General features: G+C 36.2%; 1 protein-coding gene across 1 annotated transcript in view; it reads left to right on the top strand.

The window, feature by feature from the left end:
* Window positions 1–19,651: 19,651 nt before the first annotated feature.
* The window catches only part of CCDC192 (coiled-coil domain containing 192), a gene marked incomplete at its 5' end in the record, with an annotated part of 196,370 nt that continues 192,718 nt past the window's right edge, over window positions 19,652–23,303 (top strand). The window contains one exon of the mRNA XM_082835232.1: window positions 19,652–19,713. Coding sequence (XP_082691358.1) covers window positions 19,652–19,713 — 62 coding nt within the window. The remainder of the gene's footprint in view (window positions 19,714–23,303) is intronic.

Here is a 23,303-nt window from a genome sequence, read left to right as displayed (position 1 = left end):
ACAAAAAAGAAAGGACTATAATCAAAATAAGAATTTTTTCAGGTATCTTGTAAACTCCCTAAATAGCTCTATATTTGTAAACATTTTTAGAAACTTTAAAAATATTTCATGAATATGCTTAAAAGTTAAAAGAGCAATAGAATTTCCTAAATATATGACTATTTTAAATTTTGGCTTAAAATATGTATTTGCTTTTTAACTTCTGCCCAAGCAGACACTTGTGATTTGTGTTGAAAGAGGCAGCACAGTGACTTATACTTTTCAAAGTAATTGCCCCTATGGAAGACTCTAGAAGAGAAGAAATGATGCTCAGAAACTCAGGCTCACAGTCGCCTGAATCAAGAACTTTGTTTTAATATTAGCACTTAGAAGATAAACACTAGCAGCCTCCAAAGAGGTGATGTTCACTGGATATCGTATGACTTCAAGTGGGAAGACAGAGAAACTACTCAACTGTTGAGAAGCAGAGGCAAGTAAACATTTATGCCAGAAATGTACACATTTACCATCATAACATCACTCCTACTCAACTGCCTTGGTAGATAAATAGACATTCTAGAGACATTCTAGAGTCTAGAATATGGCATTTGTAGGATATTATTTTACTTTAAATACTTTTCAGTAGGATGTGAAAGAAAGTCTCTATACAGACAAATACACCAGATATCTAATAGCTCTTTGGATAATTTAACAGAGCCCTACCCAACATTCTTCATGGCCAGAGACTGTCATTTGACAAGGCTAGAATATTACCAGTATCTCTGCTTTTGTTGGTATGCTGTACTCTGCTAATGTCTGTGATGCTTTGTTGACCTGGGAGAATATTAGTAAATATTAGGAATGCATCGATACCCCATATTCATTTTGACAAATGAAATACAGTCCTGGAGGGAAAAATGGGCCTTTGCAGTTCCATCTTCCAGGCCACTACTGAAGGCATGGTGAACAGAATCCCATTACCTCTCTTTTTTCCTTTGCTAGAAATGGCACATAAATTGTCAATCACCCTTCTAAAATTCAAAAGTAATCCAACAATTAAAATGTACCTCTGTTTAGAAAATATTAGAGCCCAGTTGCTCAGCTTTTTTTCTACTTCAAAGCTGAACAATGTATTTTCAAACAGCATTCTCATTAGAGGAGATTTTTGTAAGCTTGCTTTGATTCTTTGCCTTTGATTCTTTGAATACTCAGTTGGTTCCTGCTCAGGTTATTTTAGTTTGTTTAGTAAAGCTCACATTATGATTTTTTCAGTGTAGGCAAAAACTTCTAGTTAATTAAATCACATCAATCAATTGCATCCATCTCAATTACTTCTGAGACGTGATATACTAATAACTGTTCCTTTTAATAACTAAATTAAATGGGTCATGAGTGAAGGCTAAACCACTTGAAACATGACTGAGTGAGGAAAATTTACCACTGGAAGGGGGCTAAAAAGTAGAGGGATTTCTCTTGAATTTATAAATACTGGTTAGGTTCTCTGGTGGGAAGTATTAAAATATCAAGTTACAGGGGCCTCAACATGGCCAAGAATATTTCCTTCACTGCAGCCCCAGAAAAACAAAGGAGAGATTCCTAATTCACATGGGGTGGGGGTTATTCTGCATTTCTCATCTGATTTGAATGGAAACACAGGTAGATTTTTTCACCCAGGTCTTCACTTTTGCCAAAAATCTTAGATTGGAAGAAAAGCACACTGTAAATCAGGGAAAAGGAAAAATATTTGAATAATCATTTTCCATTGTGTAAGTTGTTATGAGATTCTCTGTTTTTATAATAGACACCACATAACATAAAGTGAATAGAAGAGAAATTGCCAAGGGTCTCAGAAGCCCACCTCAGAAAATGTAAAATGAGAAAAAAACCCTTGAAAATTCTCCTAATGTATCTCTCAGGATGGAAAGAACTATAACTATTTTAGGTCTGCACTTCTGATCCCACTTTCCTTCTAGCCAGTCAACAGAATTCAATAATCAAATTCTCCGAAGGATGCCAAAGGGTCTGACATAATTCACAGGGACAGTTATTGGAGTTACTGCTGGGGAAAGGCAGAAACTATAGGTGCATCTTTGTTGAGTCTAGGTCTGATTCAAGACCAGAGGAAAGCCATAAATGCATCAGGCCAAGAAGACACTTGTATGTTTGCCCTTCCTGTAGAGACAACTGTAGGTCTATTAGACTTCCACAATGTCTCAAAGCAAATTTCTGGATTTTATCTACCATAAATTCCCTTCCTGAGACTCGTAGAGCAGCCCACATTCAAGAACAAGGTGCTGTATAAAAACAAGATTTAATTAGGGAGCCAGGAGGTGGCAAAGATTTAGCATTATGCAATCAAATTAAATATTCTTCTGAAGCTTTTTGTTTTCTTAACAGCTTAGCAAAGTTACTCGGAATATAATAAATCCAATGGAGAATAAAACCAAGTGATTAATCAGTAGTGGCAAACTCTATGACCTTTTCAGAGGGTACTTGGTTGTCCATTTTTGTCTGAATCCATTCCAAGAAGAACTAACATCAGCAATAATGTGGAAAATCATTTGATCCAGTGTGAAAAAATCTGGGTTTTGTTAGAAAGAATCAAATTGTGCCTTTATGTCTGAGAATCTAGGGAGTACTATTTCAGTGAGTTCTTAACCTTTAAAAGTTTTAAGTGTCCACTGTGGACTAACTGGGAAAGCACTGGGGTCTAGTTCTAGCTTCATTCATTAATTTCTTTATTCATTCATTCATTTACTCACTCACATTACTCATTCTTTCTACAAATACTTGTTGGGAATTACTATATGCTAGGCACTAGTGATACCATATTGATAAAAACCAGCCTTTGTCCTTCAGAGCAAGAAGGAAACATGACACAAAATGCTGACTATACTCTAAAATTCTTTAAAGGGACATGATGTTATGACAGGACACCTCAACTAGTCTGGGCACCAATGGAAAGTCTCCTTGAGGAAGCAAGGTTTAAGTTCTTACTTATCTGAAGGATAAGTAAGAAGAGTTCACTATGTGAAGAGGAGAGAAGAGCATTCCAGGTAGAGGGAATAACATATACAAAAGCCTTAGGCAGGAGAGAGCATGATGTTTTGGAAAAGGTAAAGAAAGCCTAATGTGAATTGAAGGAGCAACAACCCTCAGAGTTTGATTCTTGGTTTCTAAATATCATGTATCAGCAACCAAAACCAGGACTCCCTGGAAAAATGGCCAATTCCAGGGTTAGGGATGGGAAAGTACAAGATGAGGCAAAGAAATCTTGCTGTCAGAAAGTAAGGAAGTGCTCAGAGTATAGAGGGGGTCTTGTCAAAATAACACTGCAGCAAAGCCAGCTTTAAGAAGCCAGGATGCAAGAGGGAGGAGATATGGGGATATATGTATAGCTGATTCACTTTGTTATAAAGCAACAACTAACATACCATTGTAAAGCAATTATACTCCAATAAAGATGTTAAAAAAAAAAAAAAAGAAGCCAGGTCATGAAGCAACCTAAATGCCCACCAACAGACGGATGGATAAAGAAGATGTAGTACATATATACAACGGAATATTACTCAGCCATAAAAAGGCATGAAATTCGGTCATTTGTAGAGACATGGGTGGACCTAGAGACTGTCATACAGAGTGAAGTAAGTCAGAAAAAGAAAACAAATATCCTATATTAATGCATATATGTGGAATCTAGAAAAATGGTATACATGAACTAGTTTGCAAGGCAGAAATAGAGACACAGATGTAAAGAACAAATATATGGACACCAAGGGGGGAAAGCTGGGGGGTGGTGCATGATGGTGGGATGAATTGAGAGACTGGGATTGACATATATACACTAATATATATAAAACAGATAACTAATAAGAACCTGCTGTATAAAAATATAAAATTAAAAAAAGGAAGTTCCATTTGACCAATTTCTGGCAATTTGAGTATTAAAATAAGTAATAATAGTAGCATATTATAAAACAATGAATAAAATAGAAAATCATGAGTCCATACTGATACAATTATTATACACAAATAAATTTAAAGTTTGGTAATGAATGAGATATTTACATAGTCTCAAATTACCTTCCTACAAAATATTTCTTAATTACAAAGGGAAGAAGAATACTTTACAATGGAGGATCTTGGCAGACACCACCTTGTTATCAAAATTAACAACACTAGTAATCATAAAAGTAGAAATTGTATGCTATTTTAAAGTAATCAATGAGAAGAAAACAGTTTCTTTTCTCCAATATGCACAATCGTCATGAAGAAAAACTGGACCAATCCAAACGAAGGGATATTCTCCGACATAACTGGCCTGTGATCTTCAAGTTTCAAGATGATAAAAGCCAAGGAAAGCATGAGAAAATGTCTCAAGTTGAATGAGTCTAAAGAGAGGTGACAGCTAAACAATATTTAACTCCAAATTGGATCTCTGACTCTAAAGGATATTATTTGGATACTATGTAAAAACTGAATGGGATGCAAGAGATGAATGTGATATAAAGATTTTGATGGTTGTGTAGTAAGTATGCAGGCGAATTCTCTGTTCTGAAAGAGTTCATGTGATTAGGTTAAGCCATTCAGATAATTTCTCTACCTTAAGGTCAATTGATTAGTAACCCTAACTATGTCTGCAAAATCCCTTTCATTGTAAAACAACACAATCATAGGAGTAACAACAGGGGGCAAAGATTGTGGGGGTCGTTTTAGAATTTTGCCCATCACAAGATGGAAGAGAGAAATGTATTCGAGTCTTCTATCAAACAATATATGTAAAGAAGGGAAGGTGAAAATCTGCTTCTCAGATTCATGAAATGGGCATTGGGAAATTCTGGACTATGACCTTTGAGACATCTTCAGCAGTGAAATTCTTTGATTTGTCTTTATTAGGCTGTAAGAGCAGGTGCAATATGTTTCTGATTTACTGTTGCATTCCCAGCACTTAGCTTAAGGACTGGCACATAGTAGATGATCAAAAATGTTGAGGGTATGAAGAATAAACTATGAGTGAAGAATTAGCTATGGCAACCAAAGATTTATTTCCTTATTTGACTAACCAAAATCTACAGTGCTGGAGGGAGGAACACTCCCAAACTCATGCTACGAGGCCACCATCACCCTGATACCAAAACCAGAAAAAGATGTCACAAAGAAAGAAAACTACAGGCCAATATCACTGATGAACATAGATGCAAAAATCCTCAACAAAATACTAGCAAACAGAATCCAACAGCACATTAAAAGGATCATACACCATGATCAAGTAGGGTTTCTCCCAGGAATGCAAGGATTCTTCAATATACACAAATCAATCAATGTGATAAACCATATTAACAAACTGAAGGAGAAAAACCATATGATCATCCCAATAGATGTAGAAAAAGCTTTCAACAAAATTGAACACCGATTTATGATAAAAGCCCTCTAGAAAGTAGGCATAGAGGGAATTTACCTCAACATAATAAAGGCCATATATGACAAACCCACAGCCAACATCGTCCTCAATGGTGAAAAACCAAAACCATTTCCACTAAGATCAGGAACAAGACAAGGTTGTCCACATTCACCACTATTATTCAACATAGTTTTGGAAGTTTTAACCACAGCAATCAGAGAAGAAAAAGAAATAAAAGGAATCCAAATCAGAAAAGAAGTAAAGCTGTCACTGTTTGCAGATGACATGATACTATACATACAGAATCCTAAATATGGTACCAGAAATCTACTAGAGCTAATCAATGAATTGGGTAAAGTAGCAGGGTACAAAATTAATGCACAGAAATCTCTTGCATTCCTATACACTAATGATGAAAAATCTGAAAGAGAAATTAAGGAAACACTCCCATTCATCATTGCAACAAAAAGAATAAAATACCTAGGAATAAACCTACCTAAGGAGACAAAAGATCCGTATGCAGAAAACTAAAAGACATTGATGAAAGAAATTAAAGATGATACCAACAGATGGAGAGATATACCACGTTCTTGGATTGGAAGAATCAATATTGTGAAAATTACTATACTACCCAAAGCAATTTACAGATTCAATGCAATCCCTATCAAACTACCAATGGCATTTTTCACAGAACTAGAACAAACAATTTCAAAATTTGTATGGAAACACAAAAGACCCCAAATAGCCAAAGGAATCTTGAGAAAGAAAAACGGAGCTGGAGGAATCAGTCTCCTTGACTTCAGATTATACTACAAAACTAGTAATCAAGACAGTATGGTACTGGCACAAAAACAGAAATATAGATCAATGGAACAGGATAGAAAGCCCAGAGATAAACCCACACATGTATGGTCATCTTATTTTTGATAATGGAGGCAAGAATATATTATGGAGAAAGACAGTCTCTTCAATAAGTGGTGCTGGGAAAACTGGACAGCTACATGTAAAAGAATGAAATTAGAACATTCCCTAACACCATATACAAAAATAAACTCAAAATGGATTAAAGACCTAAATGTAAGGCCAGACACTATGAAACTCTTAGAGGAAAACATAGGCAGAACACTCTATGACATAAATCACAGCAAGATCCTTTTTGACCCACCTCCTAGGAAATGGAAATAAAACCAAAAATAAACAAACAGGACCTTATGAAACTTAAAAGCTTTTGCACAGCAAAGGAAACCATAAATAAGACAAAAAGACAACCCTCAGAATGGGAGAAAATGTTTGCAAATGAAGCAACTGACAAAGGATTAATCTCTAAAATATACAAGCAGCTCAGTATCAAAAAGACAAAAAACCCAATCCAAAAACGGGCAGAAGACCTAAATAGACATTTCTCCAAAGAAGATATACACATTGTCAACAAACACATGAAAGAATGCTCAACATAATTAATCATTAGAGAAATGCAAATCAAAACTACAATGAGATATCATCTCACACAGGTCTGAATGGCCATCAATCAAAAAATCTAGAAACAATAAATGCTGGAGAGGGTGTGGAGAAAAGGGAACCCTCTTGCACTGTTGGTGGGAATGTAAATTGATACAGCCACTATGGAGAACAGTATGGAGGTTCCTAAAAAAACTAAAAATAGAACTACCATATGACCCAGCAATCCCACTACTGGGCATATACCCTGAGAAAACCATAATTCAAAAAGAGTCATGTATCACAATGTTCATTGCAGCTCTATTTACAGTAGCCAGGACAAGGAAGCAAGCTAGGTGACCAGATGAATGGATAAAGAAGATGTGGCACATATATACAATGGAATATTACTCTGTCACAAAAAGAAACGAAATTGAGTTATTTGTAGTGAGGTGGATGGACCTAGAGTCTGTCATACAGAGAGAAGTAAGTCAAAAAGAGAAAAAAAAAATACCGTATGCTAGCACATATATATGGAATCCCAAAAAAAAAAAAAAAAAAGGTCATGAAGAACCTAGGGGCAGGACAGGAATAAAGATGCAGATGTAGAGAATGGACTTGAGGACACGGGGAGGGGGAAGGGTAAACTGGGACGAAGTTAGAGAGTGGCATGGACTTATATACACTACCAAATGTAAAATAGATAGCTAGTGGGAAGCAGCTTCATAGCACAGGGAGATCAGCTCGGTGCTTTGTGACCACCTAGAGGGGTGGGATAGGGAGGGTGGGAGGGAGACGCAAGAGGGAAGAGATATGGGAACATATATATATATGTATAGCTGATTCACTTTGTTATAAAGCAGAAACTAACACACCACTGTAAAGAAATTATACTCCAATAAAGATGTGGAAAAAAAAAAAAAGAAAGTGAATGCAAAAAAAAAAAGTGAAGCTTGAGGTTATACTAGCTAGTATTTGTTCTTGAAAAGATCTGAGGCACTGATATGTAGGGAAGGGGAATCGTACCTACTTCTCCAGTTTTCCAGAAGTAAATGTGATTGCCAGGACTCTAAATATTCAGTGGGTGAATTAGAGTACTCTACTTCACAACCTAAAAATATCCATGATAACATTTTGAGTGGTGGTGGGCTATAGGAAATATATTATAGCACAGTGGCAAAGAGTATAGATTTTAGTAACAAAAAAACATATATTTGAATTTCAGGCCCTCTAGTTACTAGCTGTGAGATCTTTGGTAAATTATTTAACTCCTCCAAGTCTTGGTTTCTTCATATGGGAAACAGCAATAATCATAATGGCTGTCACCACACTATTAAAATGAAATAATGTAAATAGAACTAAGTCTGGCACAGTCTAAGATCTCAATAAATGATAGCTCTGTTTATATTGTTATCATTTATGCATTCTTAAGTTATGTATAAAAATGAAGATGTTGTGATATATTTTAATGATATTCCTAAGGTTCTGAGTCCATTCATCCTCATAATCAATACACATATAAATTTGTCATTTTATAGCAGCATTTTTCTCTTATGTGGGTATACTTCCTTTGGCAAAACAAACTAAATCAATATTTTGTAAATCAAATTACATTTGATAATGAGGGATGGGCATTACACTAAAGAAACATAATTTTTAAACTTTGTTGAAACATATAGTCTTTCAGAAATCTGAGGACAGCTCTGTGTCTTTTTGGCCAAACGCACAAATCCTTACATACATAAAACTTTGTGTACAGTTAAAGGGGCACAAGGACCTCCTCCAAAAAAAACTGAGGTTTTTAATGAGGTGAATAAATAATTAGTATTTCAAATAAACCAATCCTTAATCTATCTGTTGTAGAAATTCAAATTTTCACATAGTGACATATAATGAAGTACCTCACATAGACTATTGATGTTTAATGTGGTCTGAAACATAGTCATGTGCCATAACGTTTGCCAAAAAAACCCATTTTTATCCCAGGCTTATTAACTATGTTGTACCTAGCAGTTTTGTATCCAGTGAACAGTCACTGGTATACCATTAATATTAGTGTTGGGGGTAATACGAAATTATACAATCTGATTAATACTTTTCTTTTATGCTTTTTCTGTACCAAAGAGCCAGCAGCAAACACAATGGCCTTTTTTTTTTCCAGAACAGTTTTTTTAAACTTTATATTTTCGATGTCTCTCTTAGAAATTTCTGTAAAGTACTTATTTTTCTAGTATATCTTATCTAATAAATATTAAAAACATATCTAATGGGAGTAATTGAACATTTGAATCTTAAAATCAATCAGTAAGGTGACAAGTTTTCCACTAAATAACTTGACTTTGCTCCTATAGCCAATACTACATTAAAGTTAATGTAATAATGCAGTGTTTCAATGTTTGAAAATACCAAACATCAACAGACTTTAAAGACTTCCTTGCCAGCAAAATCTGTCATTTCTGCTAATAAAAACAAATCACAACAACTTCTGAATATACGTTTAAAGGTAAGTTTTGAAAGATACAAAAAATCTTGAGGAAATAGAGTTTAGTTACTAGTTAACTTTTACATTCTCATTTCTGAAGTTGCAAATTAACCACAGAAATATTTTACTTTAAGGAGAGGTTTTCAACCTAGGATAAGCTACAGTATCATCTCATTTGTGGTTTTGATCTCCTTTATATTTCCAGCTTCAACTAAGGGAGTCTGATGGTTTGCTTCATTTTTTTCTTCATAAGCAAATTCATGAAACCTCAGTGTGAGATTTACAGGTTTTAAAAAAATTGTCATTAGGTAAATTAATAGACAAATGAAAGTAGTTCCCATAGATAACCGAGCAACCACCTCCACTGGCAGGAGTTTTGTTTGGTTGCTGATCTGTTGCATCTGCCATGTGTGAAATGATAGGAAGATCATTCAGGAAATTCAATATACCCACAGGAAGAAGCCAAATGTGTCAGCTTATTTTGGGAACCATTCTATCATGAGGATACATTTGTTCTCAGAGCAGCCTCAGAACGCCTCCCTTTTATCAGACTGTGTCTTGATTAAGAGGACAGCTGATGTCTACTACATAGAGAATGGTTTTCTCTTGACAAATTGGTCTTATTGTCAATAAATATTTCATTGTTAAATATTTGTTTTTTGTCTGTTTTCAGCAGCACAGGTTGAAAGATGGCTCCTGGAAGGCTCAGCACAGTCATCTTATAAATTACCACTAGTAAATCCTTATAATAATGCATATGGCATTTTAATCTTATAAACAATATACTGCTGAAGAAGCAGACATGGGAATGTAACTGCTATTTCTTTACCTTTTTTATTTTTAAGTGTTAGACTTGCAGTATAGTTCACCAAAATTCATTTAGTAACTAAAATTTAGAAACCAATTTAGAAGCTATTGTGTTTTTATAAGAGCCTTTAGATGAAAGCAAATAATTGTATATTAATTGTAGTTAAAATTAAGAATGACAATTATTAAGGCACTTCGTTATGTTTTTTATTCTCTTGAATTATTTTCTTTCCTTTACCTATAATTTCTACCCAATTTTGGGATTTGCAGTTCATGTAACTTCTTTCACTAATGCAAATCAGAATGGCCAAAATAATCCTTTGCAAATGGTGAGTAACAAGTGTGATATATTGAAAGTGGTACGGTAGCTCCATCTTACCAGTTTCTGGGACTTCACACTCTTGCTGAATTGCTTTTAGATTCAGCAAGAATCTCACAAACTTTCTCATAGAATAATAAAATAATAATCAAAGTCTTACAAGGACAAGCAATAATTCACTTGTTGAAGTGGGTCTGGTAGATTGTGAGCATTTTTCTCCCTGTGTGGTATAGGCTGGGTGTTCCTAATTAACACTAAGAACACTGACAAAATTGCTTGCCTTTTTGAGTTGCTCTATTTAAACTTTTTCCCTTATTTTTTACCGGCCATACATTAACCTGACCAAGGTCAAATTTATTCCTTAAAATTAAAATAATAAATAAAACATTCTCAATACTTTTTAGTTGTTTAAGCTTAACTGATTTTTGAATAATTTTCTTCTGTTGTCTAGGAAACACACAAATACTGTCCTGCACTGAAACGGGCAGATTCTAAGAGGAATCGTTTCTCCACTGTGCTGATACTTCATGATGACGAATACTTCTAGAATGGCGAAACGTTCCCTGCATTGAATAAGTACAGGTGGTGCTGATTGTCTTTCCTACTTGTCATTTACTTTCAACTCACATTCATGTCAAGTTCCAAAGTGTTGTCTTCTTGGTGAAGGATGATGAAGATGTGACTTACAGTCATATTTAGACTCTGGTAATTGGAGTTGAGAACTTTTTCCTGCTACTCAGTGGCCTGATATAAGCCCTTTTGTAAGGAAAATGCGTGTACTTTTCTCATATCTCCATTCTCTCCCGTCCTTATCCCAATTCTGAATCTTCTGACCTCTCTTTCAGTGTTCTATGTACTTTGGGAAGGGTATAGAAACCTCTCAAAATCCTTGTGCATTGTACGAGTAACACACACACACACACACACACACACACTTTCAGTGCTCAGTAGTGCCTGGCACAGACTAAGTGTTCAATCAATTGAATGCAGTCAATAAATGGTAGAAAGAATAAAGGAATAATAATGAACTACATTAAATAATAATGAACTGCATTAAGGGAATAATAATGAACTACATTAAATAAAGGAATAATAATGAACTACATTAAATAATAATGAACTACATTAAATAAAGGAATAATAATGAACTACATTAAAATAATAATGAACTATACTGAAGGAAGATTTCAGTGAATTTTTGAGCTGATCAAGATGTTTTGTTTTGTTGCTGGTTCTATGACAATAAAGATAAAGTTTCATCATTCTCAGGATAGAGAGATTAAAATGGATGTCTTTTCCAAAGTAAATAAACACATCATTAGACATAAAAATTTTAAAATAATTTCTAGTTTATAGCTACAAGATGATTGGTAATTTCACGAATGTAATAGGGTTAGTGAGTACAGTGTATTTTAAGTAGAAATATTATATTCTGAAAATAAATGATATATAAACTACTACGTGGTTACTGTTTATTTACTACATAGTATTATCTAAAATAGTGCTTCTCAGATTATATTTCAGACAAAAATATTAAGTGCTCTTACCCTTTAAATTTTGTTTCTCCTGCTGGTATATACCTCAATGAGAAAGAATAAAAACAAAAAAATAGAGATATAATGACCTTAAGGATTGTAATAGTAAATTAATCTTACTGAATATTTTTCTAGTCTAGATAACATGAAAAAATATGTAAAGCACTTATATGGCAACATCCTGTATTTGTAAGATATAATCATTCTTATTTCTAATAAAATAAATAAGAAATGCATATGTGAATTATATACAAATTATGTGCAAACGTATGCCTGCATTGGCTAGTGTTAAAGCCTCCCAAATATATTTCATCCTTCCTCACTATGTAGTGGCCATGTGATCTGAATGACATTGATCCCATCCCCAGTCCTAAGGGTGGGTTCTCATGGATCCTTTTCTGTTGCCATAGTAGTTGGTTTGAGGGTGGGTATATATTTAAGATTTGAGTCAATCAACATTTCCCCAGCCAAAGTGATTCAATTATTTAGGATCACCCAATTAAAACAAAACTTATGACTTTTGTTTTAAAGTTTTGGAAGGCAACTCTCTTTCTCTATCTCTAGCCATGAACAAAATCACCTGTAGTCACATTTACTACTGGCAGCCATTCTATGCCCACGAGGAAAGCAAGCCTTCAGAAGAAGCCAACACTGTTGATAGAAGAATGGTGAGATAGAAAGATACTATGTGCTGATACCATCACTGGTTAACCTTGAAGAACCTTTAATCTCTGGACCTCCTACTCACATGAGCCAGAAAATTCCCTTATGAGTTAACTACTGTGCGTTGCCTTTCCTATTACTTGTAACTGAAAGTGTCCTTCACAATTAAATGTTCATCAAAACATGTTCATTCATTTGGCTGTGAGCCATGAAAAAAATCCTAGTGGGGAAGATGATTTTTCTGAGAAATGGCTTCTTAGGATTCTCTACTGTCACCTTGTTTGGTTTTACTTGTTTGAGTCTAGATTCTTTATTGGAAGTAAAAAAATCACTAAAGAGCTAAAAATATAATATTTAAATAAATTATATTTAATCTTACAGCTAACAAATCTATAAGAAATTTTAACAGAGACACAATTAGAGTTATAAAGGACATAGAGTCTACAGAGCCTAGTGTAGCAAAGCATTAGGAGAAACATGACGAATATTTAAAAATACTTTAAACTAAAAGAGAAATTTTTTGGTGAGTGTACCAATCTAACAAATATGTCTTGGAACCATTACTGTTTTTAACTATGTCTATCTCCAATATCTTACACTGTGATAGGAACATACATAATAATAAATGTTTTTAAATGAATGAATGATTTACTCTCAAGAAGTGAATAACTATAAATGAACAGTAGGTCAATCATAGAAGGAACACGAGTATGTCCTCAACAAGAGCACTGAATGTAAGCAGAAGAATGAATGAGGACTGTGCTGTAGGTTGAACAGTTGGGTTCCCTGGATAAAAATCAACAGTAATATGAAAAATATAAGTGCATGAATTAGACTTTGGTTCAAAGCAACAGAAACCAATGCTGGCAAAGAAAAGAAAAATGGAATTAATTGGCAGTATATTAGGGCTCATGAAATCAGCAGAGGTTGCAGTTAGGGTTGGTTAGGAATGGGCAGAAACCAAGGGCATTCCAGAGACTAAGGAGCAGGTCAGGATGCAGCTATCGAAGGGAGGTGACAAGGTGGAAGTTGGTGGTGGCCTGAATGAAAGCCATTCCAGAGGATACTATGAATGGCTGGAGAAGACTGAAGAGAGGTGGAAAAATAAGCAAGTTTTCGGATGCATTTTTCTGTGAAGGGGAGCACACAAAGACATGAGGTCAGAGAGGTTTTCATGCTGCTACTCAGAATGTTTCTATGACAATGGGACTGAACCACTGGCTAGAGCACTCTTCCCTGCAAGGGTCCCTAGGCGGGTTTCTTCCCATCCTTCATGTTTCAGTTCTATGCTATCACCTGCTCCTAGTCGTACGTCTTTGTTTTATTCTCTTTACAGCACTCGTTTCTGTCTGAAATTACCTTCTGAATTTTTTTATTGCCTCCACCAACTCAAGTATGAAGTTGCTAAGGGCAGCAACTTTGTCTTTCTTATTACCACTATATCACCAGCACCTAGAAAAATACCTGTCATGTAGCAGAACCTCAATAAATATTTGTGGAAAAATTAATGAGCAAATGGATAACTAGAACTTCAACTGCTTCTTTTATTCTTATATCACTTGTTTGAGATTCAAAATCCCAGGATCCAGTTGGTGAATAGCCAAGTTCAGATGCTATGCGGTCCTTTGTCTGGTCAGGGTTTGTCCCTCCTTGGGTTATATGGTGGGTGCTGAGTACATGAATTTACTGTCCCTCTAAAACCAAGTACAAGGGGACAGAGACAATTCCCGCAGAGACATTAGGGCTATTTGGGATCTCCAAATGACAAATGCTCATGTAATACAGAATTGTAAGGAGGGAAAAGGAATATTTACTTCCTGCCATAAAAAAGCCATAAATGAAAAGTTTACATTCCTGCTCATCAGCTAATTGCTTTCAATTTATTCCTGTTTCCTGACAAAAGACTTTAGGACCAAGGGGTAAGCAAGTCTCTCTGCTCACACAGGTAAACATCCCTCTCCATTAAAACAGGCTGGAAGCCTGGAGATAATGAGACCCACTGTGCCAAGCAATCAGCAACACAGGGAAGAGGTCACAAAAATGACAAGAGAGCTGGCTAATTCTTGAGAGAAACAGAAGGAAAATCATTGCAATCAGTTGAAAAATGTTTGGGTTGTTAAGGTTCATGGAATGAGCAATTCACGTACTTGTTTGTAAGATGTTACTGTGGTTTTTTTCTCACCTTCATGACCTCCTCTTGTCCTCCCATATAGCTCAGACACACCCTGACTCCCAGCCACAGGTACTGTCACCTTTGTGTCCACTACAATGAAAACATAGCCAACTTCCCTAGGTCAACTCTGTGAAACGTGGTCATTTGTCTCCACAGGACGGTACCTCCACAGGAGGAATACCTATGAGGTACTTCTCTTTGCTTTCATTAATTTATTTTTTGGTGCTAGGGATCTCTTACGTTAGAATACCCTTTGGGAAATCCAAGACTTTCTTCATTTGCTCTTTTTGCAATAGAACATTCATGGCTACTAGAATGACAACCTTGATGGAATGATAAACAGATCAGCTGAATTGATACTGAGAACAGGGACCGTACCAATTTTATTTATGCTTAGCACCATGCTTGGTACACAACGGGTCTTCAATATTTATTGAAGAAGTGAATGTACAATTGAAAGTGAGTGGACGGATAAAAGCCAAAGGTCTATTTCCCAAGCACAAACTCTAAAAACCTCCACTGCAGCTTTGTCTTCTCTCCTCAGCCATTCTACTTCATTGTAAATCTACTATCTGTTCTGTCTTGCTCTCTCCTCATTATATGTTTCTTTTTCTACCTTCCTTTCTGGTCTTATCTTATTTCAGCTCTGACCTAAGTTTGATAAGGCATCCTGATAAGTATTAGGATGAGAGCACATAAAGTATGTATAATCCTTGAGTCCTCCTTATATGCATATATATGATTTCTGATTCTAAGAAAAGTTGCACTTCTGACAGACCACGGGTAAGTTTTCAAATTGTGCATAGTAGTCTTTAAGAGCCCTGATGAGCTGATGAGCTCACAGTATTTTTTGTTTTTTTTGAGTTTAAAATACTTTTAATGGTGGAAATGCCAATGATTTATATATATTTCTAGAAGTTTTGTTTTAACACCCCCTCTTTTCCTCTAGACTAGGGGAATTGGTAGTTTTTCTAAAAATTCAGCCAACTTTTTTTTTTTTTTTTTTTAGCTAAGAGAACATTTAATATCATATGGATCATAATTATTAAATGCAAAACAAGTTCAGATTTAAGAAATATAGTCAACAAACTGATAATACTTGTGTAACTAAGCAATGGGCTATTCTTCAACTGGTTTCTTTATTCTACCAATAATAGGATTTTTCCTTTCAGGAAGAACAGATCACTAAAATTCATGATGACTTTCAAATATTTGAATGTTTGGAACAATTGACTTTCAAATATTCCAAGACTGCACCGTCCCAGGATGGTATTTCCAAACCCGATGTCTTGGACTTATGAGCCTCATTCCCAGCATTAACTGCAATCTTACCATTCTCCTCCAATAAGATTACAATCTTACCACTGAAATAAATTTTTAATATCTTTTCACTTTTAGTCAATGACTCACATTTTTCTAAAATATTCAGCATTACTGTTTTCCCCACTATTTCTAAAAGTACATCTGATTCTGAACAAATAAAAGTATTTTGGATTAAAAAAAAAGACGAATACTTTCACCAAAAAATAACTAAATTTTAGCATCCCTTTGGAAGCAAAATGACAGTCGAACTAATATCCAATATTTAACTTTATCTCAGTTCCTTAAAACACCTTGGAAAATGCTTTTAAAACAGAAGTCTTGCACTTATAACCAGATGCCAGCTACAGTCTCTTTGTCCCTTAATATTTAAGATGTCTTTTTGCACTCCTACAGAACAATGTCCTCTCAAAGATTGTGCTTCACATTCCCTGACTCTAGCATTTTCATGGTTTCTGCTGGCTCTGAGCTCCTGCTTTGCTAAATTAATTAAATTTAGGAATCATATTGTATTTCACTTGTGTTGTCCTGCTTATACCTTAGTGAAAGTCAGGACTTTTATTTAATTTCTTCCCTAACAGACAACTCACATAGTATTAGTTTGCATTAAATATTTTAGGGAAAAAAATGGAAATTAGAGTTAAATATTCTTTTTATTTTTTAATTTTTTTTCAACTTTTAAAAAAACTTTATTAACCATATAAATGAGATTAACTGCAGGTTTCTTTAGACCCAATATCTAAAACCTTAGACAAAAACTCACTAATCCATATTATAACTGCTAACATCCCTCTTCCAATCAAGTGTGGTCATGGGAGTTGAGAGACATAAAACAATACAACTCCAAAATGAACTTAATGATTAGACATAAAATAAGCCAGTAATTAGAATAAGAATGGCTACCATGCAGAAAATCCAGAATACGTCTACTCTAACCTAATATTAATTGTAGTTAACTATCTGATTCATCTTTTTTTTTTTTTGCGGTACGCGGGCCTCTCACTGTTGTGGCCTCTCCCGTCGCGGAGCACAGGCTCCGGACGCGCAGGCTCAGCGGCCATGGCTCACCGGCCCAGCCGCTCCTCCGCGGCATGTGGGATCTTCCCGGACGGGGGCACGAACCCGCGTCCCCTGCATCGGCAGGCAGACTCTCAACCACTGCACCACCAGGGAAGCCCTGATTCATCCATTTTTAAAGAAAAATTCTATTTGTATTCCCACCAGTATTACCCACATCCTATATTTACTTTCCACTGTGGACTGACATACTAACATTAAATTACATTTAGACTCAGAAATGTTTATCACCTATCAATTTTTTCTTTTTTTTTTCACACACACACTGTATTTTATTTTTACAAGAGATAAATAGACTGACACCAAGCATTGTAAATGGATGACCACAATGAAAGCAACAATGATTGCAATTACCAAACACGAAACACACTCATACTATGTCATAATATTTACTTTCAGTCCAGTAATCCTCCACTATAACAGCGCCTTTACTTTGCAGTGAAAATTGATTTGTATATTTTTGGCCTCTGAGTCCTTGTGGTTTTTTTTTTTTTTTTATTCAAACAGAAAGTCACAAAAATTATAATCACCCTCATCAGTTCACTCAGTCTCATGTAATTAATTTTTTTTTCATCTTGATCTTTTGTTAGCACTTTTATGAATTCATCAGTTTTCCATTAGAGTTCTGAAAATGCTTATTCATTCAGTTCAGCAGTATAGTCAGTTACCAGAAACCTGTACTCGTCAGAGTCTTTTCCATGAATTCCTTGAAGATGAACCCCTTTTATAGGAACAACCAACTTTTAAAAATAAGATCATTTCAACGACTTTCATTAATAAGCACTTTCCTTTAACTTAATCACACAAGGATAGTATCATTTATTTCATTACTTAGCCTGTTCAGTCAAAAATTCTATAGACCAATATGTCTAAAAATAAATCTGCTAATTTCTTCACCATCTTCTTCTGAAATCCTTCCCTATAGTATTCATTTAAGGAGGAATAATAGTGGAAAAGTCACTTTGTTTTCAAGGACTTTTTGAAAGCCCGTTTTTGTACCAGCCATATCTCCCCACCTCTTTTTGATCAGTGAGATGTAAGATAAGATTAATAAGCATTATAAATAATTAGTGCTTACACTGCCTTTCACCAGCCATTGCTGAGATGACCTTCCTTTCATAAATTGTTATGAACCAACTGCATAGTGAACATCTGCACATTCCTCTAAAATGCACTAAAGTATAATCCACAGTGTGGGTTATTTTATAAGATGGGCTAAGGAAATGGAACAGAATATTAAAGCTGGAAGGGCTGACAGAAACAACTCAAGTGAGTCTTTTATAAATTAAAAGAAAAATGAAGTCATAGAGAGGTAAGACGATTTTCTGAATTCCACACAGGCTGCCACCTAGATGCAAGGCTAATTCCCCAATCTTTATCTTTCCACACCTACCTGGTTAGTGCTGATTTTTCTACCCAGAACACCAGCTGCTCAGTAGTTCATAACTTTACTCATAGGGTTGTTTTACCGAGGATCTGGGTGACTTAAAGTTCTATTGAAGATGTAAATGCTAATTACACTCTTTATATGATAAGTTTCAACTATTCCCACTCTTATTACTGCTATTTGGTCTATACGCTCCATCCCTAGAAACAAACTCTGTGATTAGAAAAATTTCTGTCCGACCAACCTAATTTGTTTTGCGATGGGCTGTGTGATTAGGCTTGGGTAAGCCCAGGACATAAGGGATCAAAACCCAGGAGTGATTCTGATCTGTAGACTGCAAAGGTCCTATATGTACTTCCTGCCAGAGCAGGAAGTGGAATGAACACAAGCTGACCTGGGTCTACAAATGCTTCCAGGGAGAGGCGTAGCAACTGTCTGGGAGAAAGTGGCTGGGGTCTTTCGAACAAACGATAAAGAAGAAGGAGCAGTGGCTGCAGGTGAGTTGTGACAGTGAGCAGACCGCCAGCTAATCAGCACAATTTATCACTTCTGCAATCTTGGCTCAAGAAGGAAGCCTTCATTAGGATGTGGCCAGGTGAGATCTTCTGTCTGGGGTCTGTGGGTCCCAGAAAAGGAAGATTATCACAAGGAGAGGTGGTCTGCTGAGAAAACCACTGCTAGCCTGTAAACCAATCCATTTCTGTGAATGCACCCCTCTCAGACAGTGTGATTGTTTCCTTAGCACTGGCTCTGTATGTAAACATGTCATGGTTTGAGCACAAAACCACTGCTTCTGGCCCACTTTGAAAGCATTTTCCAGAAATGATGAATATGTAGTGAATTTTTATCTATACTCCTGCCTGGATCTGATTTGTGAGATGTTTTTAGAGGTTACTGTGGCTTTGTAATTGAAATTTTTTTCTCTGGGAAGTTAACTGTCCTTTCCACAGTCATTGTGGTTGCCTAGCAACAGAGGACAGCAGAGCAGTAACAGGGATTCTAAACCTCTAAGGAATGGGGATAGTCAATGTCTGTCCCATGGACAGGGTACCTCAGTGGGCCTGACTTGAGATGGGAGAATGTTATAGCAGGACATCTGTGGCCCCAGGGTATGAAACCCCAGAGAGAAGCAGGTGAGTTCCGAGCTCCTCCTGTTCCAAAAGAATTCATGGGAATTTATAGATAAAGTAGCCTTCACTCTGTGCTTCAAAGAAAACCTTTCCTTCATGTCTGAGGAAAACATCAGACAGACTCTTTCTCCTTTCCTGGAGAATGATCCCTTTCTTTGAACACTGATGTCTTCCCAGATCATAGGTCAGGGTCTGACATGCAGTAGGTGTCCAATAAATATTTGTTGAATGAAAAAACTGTCCCTCACTTGCTCGTCTCAAAATCACATACTCACCCCAACCATTATGCTGGTGTGGAAAGGGGGAGCTGAGCCAGCCCTTTTTCAGAACCACTGGAATGAAATGTCAAGAAGAAACTAGGTCATTCCAACCATCCCCAAACAAATACCCAAACCAACTCTGGCCACAAATATGGAAGTACAGTTCACCTTTATAATCAATCTATAGTTAATCACTAGGAAATTTGCATGTTGACAAAATATTCCTTTATGCTTAAAATGTGGAAATACCTTCCATTTAGAATTTTCTTTTAAGCCTTGAATGAGAGATGGCCTTGGCTTTTCTATAGAAAGAGCTGTATCCTAGAAAATGGTGTCCTTGTGATATGTACACACGTAACCGTAGTTCTGCTTTGTTAAGATCTAAAATGTAATTTCATTACATGAAATGTGTGGGCCTTGTTTTTATTTATTTTTAACCTGTGTCTATGGTCCATAGATGATGTGGGAAATTCACAAATTCCTCCAAATTTTATGAGAAATGTTTCTATGTGCAAAGAAGCCTGTAACCCTCAAAAGAGTAACAATCTTTCCGAAGGAGGAAGTTTTGGTGAACATAATGTTACCAAATAGAGGAAAAATGGCCTGTGATTAACAACTTCGAAACGAATAGCATAGTGTACCACCAGCAGGGAAGCCAAGTGGAAAGCATGACTTTGCTCTCACTGTAAATTATCATTGGTGTTTCTGTTCTCCTGGCATGTGGAGCTGAGTGTTCTGTGCAAGCATAGAGCAGGGCTTTGATGAAGGAGACAGTGGAGGACCATGATACCTTGGTTCACCTTTAGGAAGGTTCGATTCAGCTCCTTCAGTTCTAAGCAGCAACAAACTGGTCCCAAGTGTCTGTTTGCCTACCCTACTTTCTCTCCCCACTCCTCTTCTCATGCCCTTGAGACAGACCTTCTCCATAGTTTATATAAACCAGATGGGAACTTGAGCCTATGTTGTCTAAGCCAGGGAGGGTTAGACCTTGGATGCAGTCAACCTAGGGAACAAAACAAAGCACTTTCCCAGGAAATCCTCTCCTAGAAAAACTGGATTCTCAGTAGAACCAAACCAATTTTATTAAAATATTTATTAACATGGACTGATGACTGATTACTACTCCATCATGAAAAACAGGGTAAAAAGTTGGGAGAACAGATACAAAGATATTTCACTTAAAGGAAGGAAATATTTATGTTCTCGTTGAATACTGAAAAAAAAAAAAAGCAACTATAAGGCTTATATGTCATATTATTACCCTCTGCCGAAAGAAATTTAAAGATTTGTTTCAGCTTTTCTATGAACCCTGAAGAAAACACTGCAATAAAAACGTTTCATAAACACATTTGTTAATTCTAATTTGTTTTCTCTCAAGGCTAATAGGCTTTCTAAAGCTTTTGTTCCCTTAATTATGGTACAACATGACTTATACTGTGTATGCTGAGTTACTATGGTTACTCTGAGGCCATGACTTATGACCTTTAAATATTATTGTCAGGCAGCCAAAGCTCCTTCCCTTTTAAACCAGTAGTTTTGCTTCAGGCATTATTAAAAGAAGGTAGCTGCAAACAGTACTTTTTTCTTGTCTATTTGTGGCACATCTGAATATGCACATGTATTGTACTCAATTTTTTTTGGCTTGCCTTCATTCAGTGACCAAATATTAATTCTTGACAAGGTATAGTCCTTGTTTTCTGGGAGGTGTCACTGAGAAACGCAAAAACATAGGTAGACAAATAATTGTACACATCATGAAATGTAATAAGAACTATAAAAGACAGACATCCAAAAACTGCTTGTGGACACAGAGGCAAGAAACAGTTCTGACTAATAGGACCAAAGAGGCTTCAGGGGAGGCAGCCTTTGAGTCCTGGTGTGAAGAATAGGCAAGATTTTAACAAACAGAGATGACAGCATGAACATCCTGGTCAGAGGAAACACCTAAGAAAAGGATAAACACATTCCCTGGAACTAGGGGTAGTACATTTAGTGAAAATACCAGTTTTGTGAGTTACATTGATAGAAGACAAAATCAGTTAGAAGGTAAAAGGGCCCACTTATTAAGGTTGTTGTCTTGTTCAAAGCATTTGTTGTTTTGCCCAGCAACTGTAATGATCAAAAGTGTGTTTTCCATTTCATGATAAAGAGGTACTGTCAAGTAGAAAGCACCAAAGTACCAGGTTTTGCTGATCTAGGTATGATGCAAGAAAAGCAATTACATCTCTCAAAACCCCAGTGTGTCCTTCCACTAAGTGGGAATTTAATTAATTTTGTTCAAGAGTCACTGATTACTTTGTGAACATTTTAAATGGTTTCAATTTTTTTAAAGTGAGAGACATGTACAGAAATGAGAATAAAATAATACACTCCTCAGGGAGAGAGTAGGATACAAAATAAGAAAAGTACCCCAGTGTTGTAAAGTAAGACTTATTGGTTGGTAACAGCAGAATGAGACTTACTAAGATTGGAGGCTTATTCATTCAACAAATATTTATTGACCGTTCTAGCCCTCTTCAAGATGCTAAGGATAGGGTAACAAAAAAACAGCAGAAAAAAATTCCCTATCTTCAAGGAATTTATATTTTCTGTTGGAAGGCAACACAATAAATATAATAAACAAGCAAATTATATAATATGTTAGAAGGCGGTAAGTACTGCAGAGAAAAATCAAGCAAGGTGATTTGAAAGTATTTAGGAGTGAGGAGTTCAATTTTAAATGAAGCGCATGTGGTGGGCATGCTTGAGAAAGGGATATTTGAGCAAAGAAAAGAAGGAAGTGGGAAAGAGCCAGGTGGACAAGTGTGGATGAAGTGTTCCAGGCAGAGGTGATGGAAGCACAGTGAGGACGCCAGTGTGACTCCAGTGTTTGGGAAGGGAAGAAGGGTATGGAATGGAGTCCTACGGTTGGTGGGAAGGCTGAATGGCAGAGAAATCTGTAGGACCTTGTAGGTCCTTATATGGGCTTTGGCCTTTATTCTGAGTGAAATGGAATCCTTTATTGGATTTTTTAGCAGAGGAGTGAAATAATTTTTCTATTTATTTATATTAATTAATTAATTAATTTTTGGCTGTGTTGGGTCCTTGTTGCTGCACGCGGGCTTTCTCTAGTTGCAGCGAGTGGGGGCTACTCTTCATTGCGGCGCACGGGCTGCTCATTGCGGTGGCTTCTCTTATTGCGGGGCATGGGCTCTAGGCACACGGGCTTCAGCAGTTGTGACTTGCAGGCTCTAGATCACAGGCTCAGTAGCTGAGGCGCATGAGCTTAGTTGCTCCGCGGCATGTGGGAATCTTCCTGGACCAGGGCCTGAACCTGTGTCCCCTGCATTGGCA

The sequence above is a fragment of the Leucopleurus acutus genome, assembly GCF_964270905.1.
Source record: "Leucopleurus acutus genome assembly, chromosome: 3".
Classification (NCBI taxonomy): Eukaryota; Metazoa; Chordata; class Mammalia; order Artiodactyla; family Delphinidae; genus Leucopleurus; species Leucopleurus acutus.
Note: the sequence above shows the minus strand (reverse complement) of the source record. Positions and strands in the feature narration are given on the sequence as shown.